General features: G+C 42.4%; 1 protein-coding gene across 2 annotated transcripts in view; it reads right to left on the reverse strand.

Moving 5' to 3' along the window:
• cv-2 (crosveinless 2-secreting protein) overlaps nt 1-18,291 on the reverse strand; it is a 201,161-nt gene that overhangs the window by 66,063 nt on the left and 116,807 nt on the right. For both annotated transcript variants that reach the window (XM_019055954.2, XM_072295931.1), the window contains exon 3: nt 283-356. In XM_019055954.2, the coding sequence (XP_018911499.2) occupies nt 283-356 (74 nt within the window). The remainder of the gene's footprint in view (nt 1-282; nt 357-18,291) is intronic.

An 18,291-nucleotide genomic window follows, 5' to 3' on the forward strand; every position in this document is an offset into this window, starting at 1 on the left:
TGCATCTGGTGGCTTGAACTTAAAATGAATATTTTTTGGTAAACATATTGAGTTAATTTTGGTTCTCGACTAACACTATCGGTGCAAGTCATTTAAATACGCCATTAAACATTTCGGTCGCATGTTGGTAGGTAATGTACTAGGTTTCAATATTTTGAACAAAACATATTCACACGTGATCGCGTACAGTGAATGATTTTTTTTTTGTTTGTTTTTATGACGGAGAGAAATGATAAAAAAAAGCGTTAGAGCCGAATATCAATCATGAAAACTGTAACTCACCTTACAAATACAGGTGAAGCAACCGTAATTAAGGTTCACTAGCTCTCCCTCATTGCTGCAAACCTCGATAGTCCCTGAAACACACGAAAATAGAACGTTTAACAAAGTCATCAACTTGGGCCGGACAATAAGTATCAGAAGGGAATTGAGAAACTTTCAGATGATCGCATGTCTTAAGTATATACTGATTTAGTGACCACGCCATTCGATTCAGGATCGAACTTTTGGTTCAAACAAAAACCAACTAGCACAACCTCGCGTACATATTCTTCGCGAGTTATTAATTGTGTTAATTTATTAAAATGTAGCCATTGATTGGTCATAAATCGATTAACGACTCGTAGAACACGAGAAAATTCCATCGAAATAAACACATTTTACCACCATGGCGCAAAGGGCGCGAATCAGAAACAAGGTTATACGTTTGTTTACATTTGAGCCATGACATGACCACTAAATCAGTCTATTAGTACAATGATAAAATGCTCCTTTCGGTCAAGAAACGCTGGACCGAATGCAGATTGTCCTTTTTTTATTATTTTTTATTTTTTTTTAGCAGAGATGGTTTTTGAATAATGCGAGTCAAACTGCTGCACATGACACCCCCGTAAACACATCGAAGAGCCTTGCCCATAATGAGAAGGAGGTACACGCACAGATGTGCGTTCAGCTGAGTGCGTGAGAAAATGCAAAGCGCCTTCAGTATTTTGCGTATGCAACACTGACATCCGTGGGGCACGAATAGTTGCATCACGGGGTTTTATCGGTACTTTGGCACGGCGCGCAGATTCGAGTGAGCACAGAAAGTAATGTTTTTCAATTTCTTCATTTATCTTAAGGTTCTTCTACTTCAACTGTATTACTTTTTCGGGAATACGTGACTGTTTTTCTTTGAATCTGCGTGTTCCTCTTTCGAATTTTTCCCTCAACTATGCGGCAAATCACTTCAGTATAGTTCATTTCAAATTATTTTGAAAGGAACGTTTTCCGCATCTTTTTTTTGTGTCGAAATTTCCGTCCAAATCCTCTCCGTTATTAGCAAGGAAATATACCTATGTCCTTTTTTCTGAATTACGGTCAATTATTCAGGAAGCCTTATACCACTTTCTGAACCGAAGGAATTCAAGGCTTCTGAGGCAATGCCAAGTCATATTATTTTATACCAGATGTGGATCAGTTTCGTTAGATTCGATGTTTGTTTTCGTGTCTACTCTCAAGGTGGTTTGCCAGATACAGCATCCGCATTTTAGGAGGAAGCTCCTCACGCTTTGTAGGGATCAGTGGCGCAACGTATTTTGCGATATATCGATTGGGGTGCCATTTAAATCTTTGGAAAAGGATCGATGAAATGGTGTTCGCGACGAACACTTTAATAATCGATTATTTACCACAGCTTCAAATAAGGAAATATCGATAATCGATCATTCGCGCATCTCCACAGGTAGAGATTAAAGCCCAGGTGTCAAGAGGATCAAATGTCTGTTTGCCACAACTCTTAACATCCCTGGCACGGTTTTTTTTAAGTATACTGACTTTCTACGGAACTAGGTATCGCCGATCAAATACTTGACGCTCCTGCTTGATAGTTTTGAGCTAGACTGCTGACATGTTTTATCATGGATACCTTCCATAAAGTCCACGTCCTCCAGTAAAATAGAACATTTTAATGTCTGTAAACTTACGGGCTATCATAGCGTCCGCATTCCTGGTTCTGAGGCCGAAAGTTCCGGGCGTAGCAGCAGGATCAATCGAAGCTATAGGGCTTTAGAAATTGTTACATGGGCGGAAAGGAGCACTTGTCCGGAAAAACATCGATATTATAGGTTGGAACAGAATGGAGACTTTAATAGGCATGCATTATATGGTTTCTCATGTAATTTTAGCTGCTGAATGCGAAAATGACCTTATCTTTTCTCCATCATGCACAGATTTCCCGGGAAATTAATTTTTCTCCGGAAAACCTCGCTTTTTAAAGAATATTCTGATTCTTCCGGGGAAAATCGACCTGACCCAGCAAAACGGAGATCATTCTCGGACTCTGCGCAAAAACTACCGTGAAACAATCAAATTTTAACCCGTATCGACCAGTGTTACTTTCGATCTCTGATCCCTACCAAAATAGCGTGGTTTATAAAGAGAGTATTTATATTGGAACGTTAAGGGATGGGGGATGGGGGGATGGGTGATGGGGGGTGGGGGATGGGGGTGGGGGATGGGGGTGGGGGATGGGGGGTGGGGGGTGGGGGATGGGGGGCTTCAAGGGGAGGATGGGGTACGGGTACATTTTAGGTTATGTATTGCCTATTTATGAATAAATTGACCAATTATAACTCTCAGTGAGGCCTGAGAAAATTTGCCATAATGATAAAAAAATGCAAAAATTAGCCGAATTTTGCAATTTCAAGGGCCCGTCGGGACCTCTAAATGTTGACCAACTCGAACAACTCTCCAATGTCGAACTGTTCGACAACGTTTGTTTTAACATTATTAGGAACGTTTCGGCGGGGTCCCTTGTCAATTTCAAAACTCATCATTTTTAATTTCGCGTATAAGCCGCACCCTACTCTAGCACCCGGAACTTTCGGCCTCTGATCCCGGATCGGACGAAATGTCTATAGAGCCCGTAACTTTTTTTTTTCCAGAGCGCGCACAAGTCCAACTTCCGAACAAAGTAACGTGAAATATCGAGGAGTTGATAGGCAGCGAATGCACGTGGTAAGTTTCGCGTGCGCGATTCCCGAAATCCTCGGCCGCGCTGCCGCTAGGGTCAAAACAACCGCGATCCCGCCCATCCCTGCGCGCGAAAATGTGGATGTTTTGGCGGCCCTAAGCGGCAGACGAGCTGCACCAGGTTTGTTTACAAGCCGCCGCGCCGTCCCGGTTGTAAGCTCCCGTTTGCAGTGAGTTACTCCGAAATTTTCCTCTCCTCCTCGTAGGATCTCGCAGGGCGGCGAGTGAACTACCTTTTCATCTGCTCAATTATACGTGAAACCGAATGCAGCGACGATTAGCGGGCCGTGTTTACGATTTCCTTGTTTTGCTTTCCCAACCGCCGCGTCCTATCATCCGCGCGCGACGCAATAATCTTCCAGGTTTCCTCGGAAAGCATTTTTCCTGGAACGGAGAGATCCGTTGAATTGATTCGCGTCCCTTTGATTATTGAATCACTCTGTAGTGCCAAGGAGAAACGCCGCACAATGGATCGAGTCAATGATGGAGGTTGCACATGAAATTTTTGACTAAAACTGAAATCGATGTCCATTTCCACGATCATCCACAAAATCTTACCCGTCGCGTCGACAGGCATTTGGTGTGATCCCGATTTCGCGCACGTCGAGGAGAAGAGAAAAAGGGGTCTCTAACCTCTGATTTTGACTAAAATTGAAAATTTTGATGTTCATTTCGTCACATTTTAAATATCAAGGGGTACTTTAGAAAGAAAATTTCACGAGGAAATCGATGAAACCACTTTCAGAACCTCGAATTTTTGTATAAACGGAGTTATAAGCTTTCAAAGTTTCCAAATTTTGTCCGACCTTTTATTGACTCGATCCACTGTGCGGCGCACAGTGGATCAAGTCAATAAAAGGTCAGACAGAATTAGGAGATTTCACCAGCTTATAACTCCGTTTATACAGAATTTTGAGGTTTTAAAAGTGACTCCATTGGTTTTCTCGTGAAATATTCTGGAACCACCCCTTAGAATTTAAAATACGACGAAATGAACATGAAAATTTTCAGTTTTAGTCAAAATCAGAGGTTAGGGACCCCTTTTCCTTTTCTCTTCGGCGTGCGCGCAATCGGTATCACACCAAATGCCTGTCGACGCGACGACGCGACGGGTAAGATTTTTTGGGTAATCGTGGAAATAGACATCGATGAGTCGTTCTACCGGGAACGACCGGTGTCACGGAGTCTTGGCGGTTTTGTGTACTTTTCCGTTTGTTTGCTGACCGCCGCGATGCGATGCGTTTGCCGTCGGACCCGGATAAGCCCGACGGGGGAAGCTTAATCCCATGTTGCCTTGTATTGCGCGGAAAAAAAGGTTTGATTTTCATGCCTCAGAAAGGTGGCCTTAATTATTGGCTGTCTCGTGAATTGTTTTCTGAGTAAGAATTTGAAGAGAAAATATAAGACGCTTTCATCTATTTCAGACCTTATCCAGTGGCCCATCAGTTTACTAGATTACAGGTGGGTACCCAGTGGGCGTGCTTTGCGATTTATCGATTGATCTGCCATTTAAATCAATGGAAAAGGATCGATAGGCAGGGCACGCAACAAACACCCTAGACTACGATTCTTTGCTTAATATTGGGAAATATCGATAATGGACCACTAGACAAGGTACCAATTTCAGCATTCGGAAACATGTGTCTTCACCAAAATTTCACGTAAAACACAATGCGCACAAAAAAAATCACCGAAATCAACTCCTCCCGAAGATATTTAATGATTCCTAGTGCGTGAATTGAAACCACCCGCTCATGAAAACTCAATGCTCTACGTGATTCACATCGCGCGCTAAACGTTATCATGAACGTCTCTGCGATAAAAAAATCTGGCAACCTCAATCTTGACGCTTTGGCTCAGCTATAGCAAATTACTCATAGTTTGAAAAACACATGGTGGGAAATGAACATTGCTCGATTGAGAAGCTTGCTGAAACCGTTGTAGTGCGCGATTTGACTCACGTAGAGCTTTGAGTTCCTTGCGAGCGGGCGGTTCAAATTCCTCGTAACCAATGTGAAATAAAAATGTTAATATCTCCGTTAGGAGTTGGTTTCAGTAATTTTCGTTGCGCGAATCGTATTCTACGTGAAATTCTGGTTAAGAGACATATATCAGAATACTTAAATTCGTACCTTGTCTAGTGGTCCATCGATCATTCACGCCTTGCCACTGCTAGAGTCCCTTTATAGTCAAGACAATTCAGCTCATGGATGTCACAAACGGGAATAAAGATTACAGAAATTGAACGTTTTTCGTAATCTTTGATCGGCCCATTCTCAAATGCCTTTCTCCGTTCCTCCTCTCATTCCGTTTGTTCCTTGCCGAACCCGTAGTTCCCTGGTCCATTCCAGATTATAATCTTTGCAATTGGTGAAAATGTAATCTTTATTCCCGTTTGTGACACTGTGGAGGCCTAAAATACGGGAACCAATCAGAAATGGATTCAAATTGTCTTGACTCTCAGTATAAAGGGACTCTAGCCACTGCCTTAGATACCCGAAAACAGTCTCCGGAATCCATTCCACCCGATATGAAATGAAATACGCTTTAAATGAGCCTATAATTAGGAGTTTCCACGGGGGAGCCCTGGGGACGGTGGTCACGCCGCCTGGCGGAGAAACTAGGCATCGCGGGCATGGACGGCTGCCAAGGCGGGGACGCGTGAACGTATGGACTGCAGAAGGTCCGTAAGAGGAACAATGTTTATATTACCTACTTACAGAGTAACTAGTATCGGTGAGTCAATTCTTTTCCCCGGGCCGATAATTCGGTACCAGGTTTCGCCAGACTTTGTTAGTGTAAGCTTTTCAACGCTCGCCTTAATGGCTCCATTCTCACTCCACTCCCGGGGGCCTCTGGCCTAGGCGCGATTGTTCTTCGCTTTGTGCAACTTTAACCTGCATCAGACGAGACCTCCTTGAGCTCCGTCCGCCGCCCGTCCTCAGGCCTCTCCCAAGAGCTCTTTCCGATCCGAGCTCGCATTTCCAGTCAATGCTCCCGCGTCCTAAGGAAAAACCTCCCATGAGCCATTAAGTGTCGCCAAATTTACTTTGACAAATCACGGATTTTCAGGGAATTTTTTGAACGAGGTGGCTCCGCCCTCTGACCGCCACGCGGCCCAACCCCTGGAGCGCCGCGCACCCCTAAAGGCCGCTTCACGGCCAGCGAAATCGTCAAAATCGCCGGTTGGCGGTTAGTGAGCAAATAATTTTAATTGAATAACAAAATGATGTTTCAAAGAAATACTATTCTGATACCCCGACACGCGTCAAAATAAAAAATGATAATACTTTTCATAGCTTTACGATCAACCGAGTGGATCACAAGCGTTACTTGCGTCAAATTAATAATTTTATTGTAGATTTAGGATCACCTTCTAATATCTCTTATTTTTGGAATTTTGGATCTTTGCTGGGTCTTTCAATGTTAGTTCAGTTTATAACAGTTTTTAACTTTTCATCATGCAGCTAATGTGAGGGTTGCTTTTGATAGAGTAACTCATATCAACTGTATTCACATCGACAACTGTACATCTGTTAACACAGGCCTTGGTAAGTCAATCTGCGGCCTCTCTTTTATTGCAAATAACCCATGAATGGCTTGCGAGCTCTGTCCGAAAGTTCAAAAGCTTTTAACGAACTTACGCACCCATTGTGTTCATTGTGTCCATGGGGTTGGGGTAGCCGCAAAGTTGGTGTCCAGTGGCGAGGCGCGGATCGTTTGTCGATATTTCCTCATGTGGAGCTATGGTAAAGAATCGATAATTAAAGTGTTCGTCGCGATATCTGTCAATCGATCCTTTTCTATAGGTTTATGTAACAGATCAATCGATATATTGCAAAGCACGCCACGCTCGGCTCCCACATTCAGCGTGCGATTTCGGCATGAATAGGTTTTTTCAAACTTTTCGCGTGTAACGATTTAATCATCCAATCGTGCGAAAGCGATGGAAATGAGGCAACGCTGAGATAGGTCCACTCAGAAAAAAGTCGCGAGGTTAAGGACCTGGAGCAACGGCTGAAGGGACAGGGACAGGGGCTCGAGCAATAAAGGGACGATGAAGTGGTGAGAGGACAACCAAACTTGAGAGAGAAAGTATTCAGTAGATAAGAAATTAGCTCCGACGTTCCTCCGGCATTAGAATCGATCGCCATTGAAAGTTGCCCCGTGAGCCGGGGGGAACGTGTGTTCTTATGGGTTTGAGGGCTCTTCAGATAACGGAATTAACATCGGCCGATACATTTATAGTGTGACATTATCGGGATCGGCAACTTCAGGGAGGGGAAGTGAAGGCCGGCCATTACGAGCGATAACATGAGTTATTGAGATGAAAAATGTGGTCAAATTTTCCTCCGCTAAACGTGCCGCGCGGGAAAGTTTATGCTCCGCGAGTGAAACTTTGAGGCACTTAGATCATTGGATTCACTGGCGTTTTCGTAATGTTAAGCTCGCTATTTATGGGTGGAGGTTTGCGGTTATTTGCGACTAACATTGAGGGTGTTGGTGCGGTATCGTAGATGAGGGAGATAAGAGAAATTTCCGTGATTTTGAAGAAAACGTGATTTTCGTCGGAAAGTTACATAAAAGCTCAGGGCACAATTTTTTTGTTTTATTTCTTTGTTTTGTTGGAATGTAGAGGCTTAGAAGACAAGTGGGATAAGTGCAGTTTCTGAAAAAAAGAGAAGGAAAATGAAAAAAAAAATGAGATATTAATGATTTTCAGTAAAACCCGTTTTAATTCATAGTCTGTGAAAAATTCACAGCGAAAATCCCATTTTTAAGCATCAAAAAGTGGGTTCGAACTTTCTTTCCACCATAAGCTCCGTGCAATTTTTGAACTTCACACGCGCATTTCTTTAAATAGCAAAAACTGCACTTATGCGCCTTGCCCTCCAAGTCCCTTAATTGATCTTCCTACACAGAAATTATGATACTTGCATGATGATGCTCTCTATTTGATTGTCCAATTTTTGCAATTTTATCCCAGAACAGAAAACAAGCGGCCTTATACCCACAACACCAGACACCAAGTATTAAGTTTAGAGAAAGCCCTTCCGTGGTGGAAGATTTAAGATGTAAGGTCTCCAAAAATTACCCCATTCACTTGAAAAAAAAGTTCATAATTGGACATTACGTTAAACAAAAGTCACACGGTATCTAATCCAAAGGTGCACAGGGCATACGAATAATTTTTTTTAAAATAATGCTTTTTTAAAATGAAAACGTGTATTCGAAAATAATGTATGTCTTCGTTCATCCCAAGTTTCGAGAAACTATTTTAAAATTTCATTAAAGCTTTACATGATTTCTTTTATGACTTGAAGGAAGTTTAAATTGATTTAACGAAGCAGAATATTGAGCTGTCGACGTATTTGGGTACTTAAACAGCATTTAGCCAAGTCCTGCTTGCATTGATTATATGCCCTTTTGACCCCTGTTGAATATTCGACGATATTCGATTGCGTGCATTTCTTGATTCAGAATAAATTAATCACGTTTCAGTATCGAAGGAAAAAGGAGGCTCATTGTTTCGCGATGCGCTACGAAAAGAAGAAGAAGAAGGGTTAAGGACCTGAAGTACTTTACGTAATAAACTAAGTATTCTCCTTAAGAGAAACCGCCTTCGAAAACGCAACCGCGTGAGCCACATACCACAACGGCACGACGTCATAGCAACTGCGCGAATATTGATTAATCGATTTGCGATAACCAGCTGACATCTTCAGTTCTTCAGATGTGCCATAAAGCGATTTATTCGTTTAATTCAACGAATCGATTTCATTCTGAGGAATATGACTTTGATCAACGTATATGATTTACATAATTTAATTTCGACTAATCTGGAAATTACATCGATATAGCTCAGTTGGTGAATGGGGTTACTGAAAATCTCAAGTATTGCAACGCAGCCATATGTTTTTTGCTGAAATTCTCCAATGTGATGGCCCGTTTCGTATGAACCTAACTCCTAGGCTTTCCTGCTTCGGAAGAGTTGTTTCAGGGTGTCTACAAATTCGGGAAAAATAAATTCCCTGACTTTTTACATCGTTGCATGTGTGTGACAAAATGGACAAATTTCCTATACATTAATTTCACGGCATATTTTTCGCCAGGTGTTAATCATTCAATCAGGTAAAATTGCAATTTTGATTGAAACGTCTTCCTTTTTCTCACCGTTCAAAATTTGATCAGAGCATTACCGATTCTCGAATCAGACTTAGCTTGATTGCAGTTTTTTTTCAAGTCTCGACACGGCAAGAAAGAGGTAGGGTAGGGGCTGTTGGATGATATGGACGTTTCCAATAACTAACCCAAATGTTGCGGTACTACCCCAACTTGTGAACTTGAGGTGCGGTACTACCACGATCGGATTACATTTAGCAATAAGGAACCAATATTTCTGGCCCATGAACAAAATACGTGCTATTGGTTTCCTCATGCAGATATGTGCTTTTATGGGAGAGCCAAAGATAGTGATTCCTTAATGCAAAATGTAATCCAATTAATTGAAAATGTCCATATCATCCCACAAATTAGGGAAGTACCACAGTTTTAGGAGATAACCCCTAACACTCTTTTCCCGCGAAGTTTCACGATTTTTCAAATTTCTATAGTCGTCCTCGTGAAATCCCCTAAATGTTCCCTGACTTCCCTGACTTAAATAATTTTCCAGACAATTCCTGATTTTGATGGGCTTTTTTTACACTTGTAGACACCTCTCGTGTAATCCCAATGCTCACTCGATTAACTCATAGATTTTAATTGATCGGGAATCTCGGCGCGGTGCGCCGGCGCACCATTGACCGGGTCAGAAGGAGAAGTCGGATCAAACCTGGAAACTTTGAAAGCTTTTATTTTCGAAAATGTGTGACAAAAATGTTTAGAAGTGGTTTCAGTGGTTTTTTCGTGAAAGATTCTTGCAGAAACATCCAAAGGAGTTGAATTTGGAACGGAATAAACATCAAAATTTGAAATTTTAGCCGAAAATTTCATATTCGACCTCTCAGATTGACTCGATCCACTGTGCGCCACCGCTGCGATTGGAACCTGCGATAAGGCTGATTCTGAGAGTTCGATGATGTTGGCGCCTTATGAATATGCATCGTAACTGCCGACTGGAATTGCTCGATCTGGGAATTCGTGCATATGCAACTTCTGCCATAAGTCATCTTTTGCGACGCCACACAGTGGATCGAGTCAATTAGAGAGGTCGGACATGAAATTTTTGACTAAAACCCCAAATTCTGATGTTTATTTAGTCACATTTCACATTATGAGGGGTGTTTTAAGAAGAAAATTTCACGAGGAAACCAATGGAACCAATGGAACCAATGGAGGGGTATATTCTTTTCCAGCCCAGAAGACCGATAATTAAAATTGATTGACTAAGCTATGGACAAAGAAGACATAGCTAGTATGGAACGATCATTTTGGTTGAAATGAGCAGTTCCTATAGATTAGGAGAAAATGATGGACTAACTAAAGGGTCTCTCGTGAGTTGCCGTTAGTTAGCCTATTACCTACTTCATTTATCCATTGCAACCAACCGCTCCAACCTATAGGATCCCTCCATATCCCTCTTGTCTTCTTTGTCTAAAGCTATGTCTATCAATTTCAATGATCGGCCCACGGGCAACTTTCGAGTGACCATACGGCGCACAATGAACCAGAGGTCGGACATGAAATTTTTGACTAAAACCCCAAATTTTGATGTTTATTTCGTCACATATCACATCATGAGGGGTGTTTTGAGAAGAATTTTTCACGAGGAAACCAATGGAACCACTTTAAAAAACCTCAAAATTGTGTATGAACGGAGTTATAAGCCTTTAAAGTTTCCGAATTTTGTCCGACCTCTCCTATTGACTGGATCCACTGTGCGCCGCCGCCTGGTCATTAGGTCACGGGCTCGTCACGGCTTCATGCGCAAAGGCAAATGCCAACGTCGTCGTCTCTGCTCATGCTCCTGGCCCATTCTGTCGTGCTAAGGAAAAACGCCGTATGTACATTCAAGAGTTGCCAAATTTCTTCCGATAAAATGTTCATTCTTGAGCAGAACTATGAGTATTTTTCCTTGAAATTTTCAGCCCCCTGTAACGCTCCGTAACGCGGAGCGTTACAGGAAAGGGGCTGGAAGATGCTGAAAAACCGCAAATGGAGCGTTATATCATTTAGAAACGTGCTAGACAAGGCAGAACTTTCTTCAATGATAATAACTGAGCAGAGAGGGCCGGAAATGATTTCTTCGTACCCAATGCTGTGGCCCGTCACCGAGATGAACGGATGAGGAATGTCCCAGGAAGTTCGCTCAAAAATCACATAAAAACCAGAAAAAAAATGAGTGACCAGGTGTCGCTGTGTTTTATCAGATGTCCCGGTGGACCGAGGCAGGTAGGCACGGGAACCCGGCCGACAGAAACAGGGAGACTCCTATCCGATACGGCACAGTTACGGAATTATCGTCTTACTCAAACACCCCGCGGGAACTGGTGGTCCGGCTTTTAGAGCCTCGACGAGGAGGGGGGGGAGGGGGGCAAGGTCGTCGATCGGGGAAGAAAGACGCGGGCACCCGGGGACTCCTTTTAAGACAATAATTACATTTTCGTCGGAAATAAATGGAAAAATCATGTTGTTTTCGTATCCTTTCATTTCATCGCTCAAACAAATGACCCGGATTTTTCTATCTCTTTCCTCGCTCGAAATATTTTCCTCCCCCGGAGCCGGCTCCGAATTAGTGGCGCTGCGTGCTCCGCGATACATCGATTGATCTGCTGTTTAGACCCGTGGGAAAGGATCGATAAACAGTGAGTTCACAGCGAACATCTTAGTAATCGATTCTTTGACGTGGCTTCACTGGGGAAATATCGATAATCGATCGTTCGCGCTTCGCCACTGTCCGAATTCCATTCCTGGCCGAGTGTCACTGGGCATCGCTCCGATTGTCACCGCTTGCCAACATCGCTGTTCCATTAGAATCCACCCGAGGAGAAACGACATATCCGCACCCGGACGTTGCCTAATGTCGCCCGATACAACACGAATTTCCCCGAGAAATCGCGCCATCCTCCGCATTTTCCAGAGAATATCACCTGTCATCCAGCCTGGTGTGTTCGCAGGATTGCCATAGTTTCTTCATCTCAAATACCCCGACTTTCCCTGACTATTTCTTCACTTTTTTGCTTTTTGCTGACTCCGAAATTTTCTAATTCCCTGACTTTCCCTGATCTTTGAACCAAATTTCCTTTCTTTTCTTATTTTTATTTTTTTAAAAAAAATACTCCGACTTTCATTAGACTTTGATAGGTAGACGTGTCAGACATTCCCTGACTATCCCTGATCTTGGAACAAAATTTCCATTATTTTTTTTATTTTTATTTTTTAAAAAAAATACTCCGACTTTCACTAGACTTTGATAAGCAGACGTGTCAGACATTCCCTGACTTTCCCTGAGATTCCCGGTTTCCCAGACCGCCGGTAACTCTGATTCGCAAAGTTCAGGGAGTGACATGGATAATAAGTCTTCTGAATTTTAAATATTTTCTCGAAAGAAACTAGACAACGTCCAAGTGCTGATATGTCGTTCTTCCTAATCATGGCAGCATAACCATAAATTCCGCCCAACACAGGGACAATACGCACTTCGCGTTTGTTTCAGGTGAGGTGAGAATTCGTGTACGATCTTTCTCACCTCGTTCGGGCATTCCATTGGCCGATTGATTAACGGATTCCGAGACACGATTGACTGAGGTTCACCGATGACGTCATTTAGACCAGTTCCCACTTGTGTTTTCAGGGCTTGTCGCCCATTGTTTGGCCCAATTCCTGCATTCTTCGATTAGATTTTCCCAGCTGATCAAAACAGACCTCCTACATGGTGGCTTACACGACAAGGGCCCGAATTGGATCGGGATGAAACGACACAGGACACAGGGTAGAAGTAGCTCTTTTAGCGCAGGTATTTTTATTGTTCCCATTCATTACCCAAAGGTAAATTTATTTAATTTGTTCGGGATAAGAGCTCGTGTCGAATCGTGTCGGATCTAGCATGAAAATACGGATTCCTGGTTCTGTGTTTTAGACATTTTAGCATTAATTTAACGTCAGTGTAGCAACCGCTTTTACACTACTAGACCTGAATCATAATCCTAAGTGGCCGACATTTTGGGAAGAAGCTTTATTAGCGTTTTCACGCAAGGTTACAGAGCCTCCACCGAAATAGAGCTGGTGAGCTACACTCACAAACAAGTTGATCAAATGCTTGATTCCACTCTAATGGGTTGGGCGAGCGTGTCACGAGGGCGATTTAGAAGAGTGAATCTGATGTAAACTTTAACGAGAAACAGATAGCTAATCCCCGACGGTAAATTTCGAAACCTATCATCAACCTTGCTAGTTTTGTCTGTTGGGCTGGAAATTCATGAACCAGATGAGGTAACATCGAGTAGTTATACATTCAAAACTAGAGTCGGAGAACAGTAAACCACATGGACGCAGATAAAGAGATCAACACCGGAGAACGAGACTAATGTAACAGTTTGTAAGAGCATCAACGAATACGGAACCATACTTGTAAGTTTTAATATTATCAAAAAAGAAGAAATACAAAAAACTAGTGATTTGAAAGATACTTATGGTAGTAGAAAATTGAATGCAGGAAGTTATGGTCCAGCGTTAGTAACGAAACTCTTCGAAAACTAGTGAAAATTTCAAGATATTGCGGAAAGAAAGAACTATTAAATCGGGTCGTGCAAAGACCGATTGTGTCCATTTTTCCAGTTATGGGCTTTTGGGGTTGATAATTCTCTGCAAGGTTTGAATGCAACCATGGAATGCCACTTTAATCCAAAATCGAGTTTTTACACCGCTTCCATGATTGTATCGACTCTTATTGGTGAGTGTTGCGAACACATAACAATTTAGAGTTTGTAAAACCAGAGGTTTATTTGCACGACTCGATTCAATGTTGACGAACCCTCGGTTAAATTCAACCAAATTCTTCGTAAATGGGTCCTTGCAGAGGATACCAATTGATATGATTTACTTACTGATGAATTATTATAAGAGATACCGATGAAAAATATCATCTTTTTGCAAAACTTTAAGAAACTTCCGTGGTTACATTTAGATTGTGGAAATCATAGACGTTTAGTGTTGGTATATTTCAATTTATCCAATTGAGAATCTTGGTATCCTTCGCCAAAATCCATTTAAAGTGTAAGGCAGTTAAACCCATTTATGATTTAAAAAAATGTGTAAATGAATAAAATCAAAAGGAAATATGTTGCTCGCAAATGTTATGCCTACAGTCCCTTTTGTTTTAATTCATTTTCATGTAGTTCCTTTCAGCACAGGGTCGGACTGGCTCGCATCTGAGGGCGTGGACCCTTGACTGGTTAAAGGGGCGTAATGTGATATTTCCTGGTAGGGAATTCCCTACGTGGAGAGGGGCTCGGAAAATTTTGGCAAATCAGCACAAGTTTACGCTATTTTCAGGTTCAAAGTTTATTGATCGCACGGAGTAAAAATTGCAAAATTGAACGTGAAGCACAGCATTGAGAGCTCAAGCTTCGCGTCATCGTGCCTTCAATTTTTAAGATGCAGCACCTACGTCCACCAAGTACGAATAGTTGTATCTCTGCGCCGTCGTAAACACGCATCCTTTCCCTCTCTCTTTTTCCATATTGTGTTTGTTTCCGTTTGTCTTATTCGTAATGGTGTTTCAAGTACTACGTGAATAATACAGCCGAAGGTAGGAGAGATATCTTCAGGCCTTTTTTTAACTTTTCTCCCGAATCAGAGCGACGCTTCATTGACAGCATAAAGCAGAGCATTGAGAGCTCACGGTTCGCGTCATCGCGCCTTCAATTTTTCAGATGCAGCACGGACGTCCATCAAGTACGAATAGTTGTATCTCTGCGCCGTCGTTAACGCGAATCCTTTCCCTCGCTTTATTTCCATATTGTGTTTGTTCGCGTTTGTCTTATATAATGTTGCTTCAAACTAGAGCCTGAGCATTGCGAGTTCACGACTCACGGCATCGCGTCTTATATTTTTCAAATGCAATGTGGACATCCATCTTGCTCGAATAGTTATACCACGTTTACATTTTAGATGTCTCTTAATTTTGAATTTCGAGACAAATTAAGATTAAGCTATGCGATGGTATGTCCAAATCAATAGTCATTTGAAAAGGAGGAAATATCTCTTAAAGGTCTCTTAAGAGGTCTATAAAGGATGCGTAAGTCTAAAAATCGAACCGACCATCGCTCCTAAAGGAGTAACACATAGCGAATGAAGGAGGGGGATGATAAAGCGCCTGTATGTCAAGAAGAAGGTGAAAATTTCACAGAAAATTGTTCACGCTTCAGAAAGTAGTTCTTGGACCTCTGTTCACCACTGTCATGCGTTTAAGCACCTTTCCTTACTCCTAACTCTCACTTCTTCCGTTCATTTAAGATATTTTTCTCACATATTCTCGGTCATAATGTTTTTCTTCTTATTTTGCTATCTGTAAGAGGGGCGCTTATTCGGCGGGGAAAGGGTAGCGTATCTGCCATTGGCAGATTGGCCTTATGGCCAGTCCGAGCCTGTTTCAGCAGGAATACGCACAGCTAATTTAACTTACAATCCAACTTCGTTAGAGTTGGACTAAATTTTGCGATTTTAAACTACAATTTCTGGCTCAACTTAAAAACAGCATATGTGCCATAAGTTTCCCTTCGCAGGTAGGTGATTTTATGGATGAGCCTGAAAATGTAGTTCTTAATTTCAAAATGTGGTCCAATTATCCTTTATTTGACTCAGTGCTCAAAGCCTCCTTAAACATTCTCCAAGTTCCTTTACTCGCTATTCGAAACTAAAAGGGTCTTCCCAAGGAGAGGAGCTGTTATCATCGGTCATCAGACCAATTCCGGTGGGTATATATTCTCGAATTAGTGTCTAATTTTTAGATAATTCTAATAAAATGCCCCCGATAAAAGTTAACACGATTCATTGCCGCATACATTGTAGGGGGTACAATTTGGGTTCTTGGAAAGGAGTCGATAGAAACACTTCCTTGGGGGACCCTCCAGGAAACTCCTGAGGGAGCGGGGCTTCCTTTCGGCTCGACCGCGATCGGTATCAGCGGAGTGTTCCTGATCGGCACGGGCCCTAAACAAACGAAACTCAATTAAATTAAGATATCCCTCGTGCTGGGAGCTGAGAGCATCTCGGGAAACAAAGGCGATGACTGCCAGATGAAAAAATGAACGCACGGAACAAGGATTCGCGATTACAGATCAGCATCCACCTTGCACTGTGTTGCCAAGTTTCCAGAAACCGCGAGGAATAAATGTGAGACACGGACCGTGCGATCCGCTCGATGATAAAATTGGACGTATTTCTATCAAACGGAACTATGTGCGTCCAGACATGAGCCCTGAGAACCATAAGAATACATGCATACCAGGGCTCACGTCATGATGCACATACTTCCGTTTGACAGAATGCGTCCAATTGTGAGTTATACGAGGGATATTAATAGCTGACTCAGCCGAGTTTTCAATTGAATGGTCAAAATTTTAAATGTGACAAGAAGTTAGAAAACTTTGAACGCGGTATCACTCCGATAAAATTCTGAAGAAATTACTTAACCCAAGCGGCAGTCGCGATTTAATCGGTGAGTTTATCGCGATTTTATCGACGTCAATTTATTGCAATATTGTCGGATGAAAAATTGTGATTTCATCGCATAAATTTGCATTGAATTCGCGATTGTACCGACGGCGCGGCGATACATCGCAACAGTATCGAATAAAAAATCGTAATAAATAATTTCGATTTTATCGAACGCGACTTTAAATTTCAAATTCACCTCGGGACTGAATTCGGTTTTTGAATGGGCCTGTTGCAAACTTTTGCTAGAGCAAAAGTAAGAGTTGTTTCTTATAGATAATGCCTCAAAAATCACGATGAGCGCATCGGCAAAGTCTGAAATGCACTCATAACTTCACAATCTGCGTAAGAAATTTGCGTTTTTTTAAGCTTCCCGCTTCAAAAACGATACTACGGCACAGATGAACATTTTGTAAGAGGAGTCGTTCCATCGTCGGCAATAATCATCATAGCCGACGCCAATCCGCCAAAACACGTTTGATGGGACGAGATAACACCTGAACTAGATTGGACCAGATAACAATCGGTGTGTTAACGTTCATATTTTCCACGCCCGAATTGATTGACCTTGAACTCTCCTTGAATTACGCGCGGAACTGCGTGCAAGCGTCGGCCATGATGAATATCGCCGACGATGGAGCGACTCCTCTAACAAAATGTTCACCTATGCCGTAGTATCGTTTTTGAAGCGGGAAGCTTAAAAAAACGCAAATTTCTTACGCAGATTGTGAAGTTATGAGTGCATTTCAGACTTTGCCGATGCGCTCATCGTGATTTTTTAGGCATTATCTACAAGAAACAACTCTTATTTTTGCTCTAGCAAAAGTTTGCAACAGGCCCATTGATGCAATCGATGTCAGAAAATGTATCTTTCACCAAATTTTTCGTTTCGTCACTTCTTTCTGTTGTTGTGTTTTGTCAATTCAAGTCTACTGTGTTTACAATTTGCACCGTTTTAGTGTTTCGTATTTTCTGCTTAATTTCGTAAAAAAAAAAAAAAAAAGAAGAAGAAGAAAAAAAATCTAAACTCTGATTGGCTCCTGCTTTCACCGATCATCGGCATCTATCAGCACTCATCAATTCGTTTGATGAATGATATTTGATCGCGAAAATTCGCTTTTTTGCGCAAAATTCAGCAACGATTCTTAGCATCCATCGGATAATGTTGGATTCGCCTGAACTATTCGAAAAGATTTGATACACGTCTGAATGAAAATAACTCGAATTAGCGAAATTTCAGCCGTTGGGCGATGACTGTTGCCTTCCACATTCAGCTGCTAAATTCAGCGTGTGATTTCGGCATTATAGGGAGACTGACGAGCCAGGATTTTTCTCGGTGACGATTCGGCAACCCCGCTGTTTGTTTACCTGTGTTCCGGTGTGTGTGTGACCGCGGCGGCGACGAGCGGCCACCAGCGGGCAGCGACGACGGGCGAGGGTTGATTAACTGTAAGCAGAGATGCGGTAGTCGGCGCTGGTGGAGATGCCCGGGCCGGAGATCGCGGAGGGATGATAAATATGGACCACCCTGTACAGGGCTCATCTTCCCGGCGAGAGCGGCCGCGGCCGCGGCCTCCGGAAAGGCGGAACGCCCGCCGCCCGCTCGCGCTTATTGATCAGGGC

The sequence above is a fragment of the Bemisia tabaci genome, chromosome 1 (assembly GCF_918797505.1).
Source record: "Bemisia tabaci chromosome 1, PGI_BMITA_v3".
NCBI lineage: Eukaryota > Metazoa > Arthropoda > Insecta > Hemiptera > Aleyrodidae > Bemisia > Bemisia tabaci.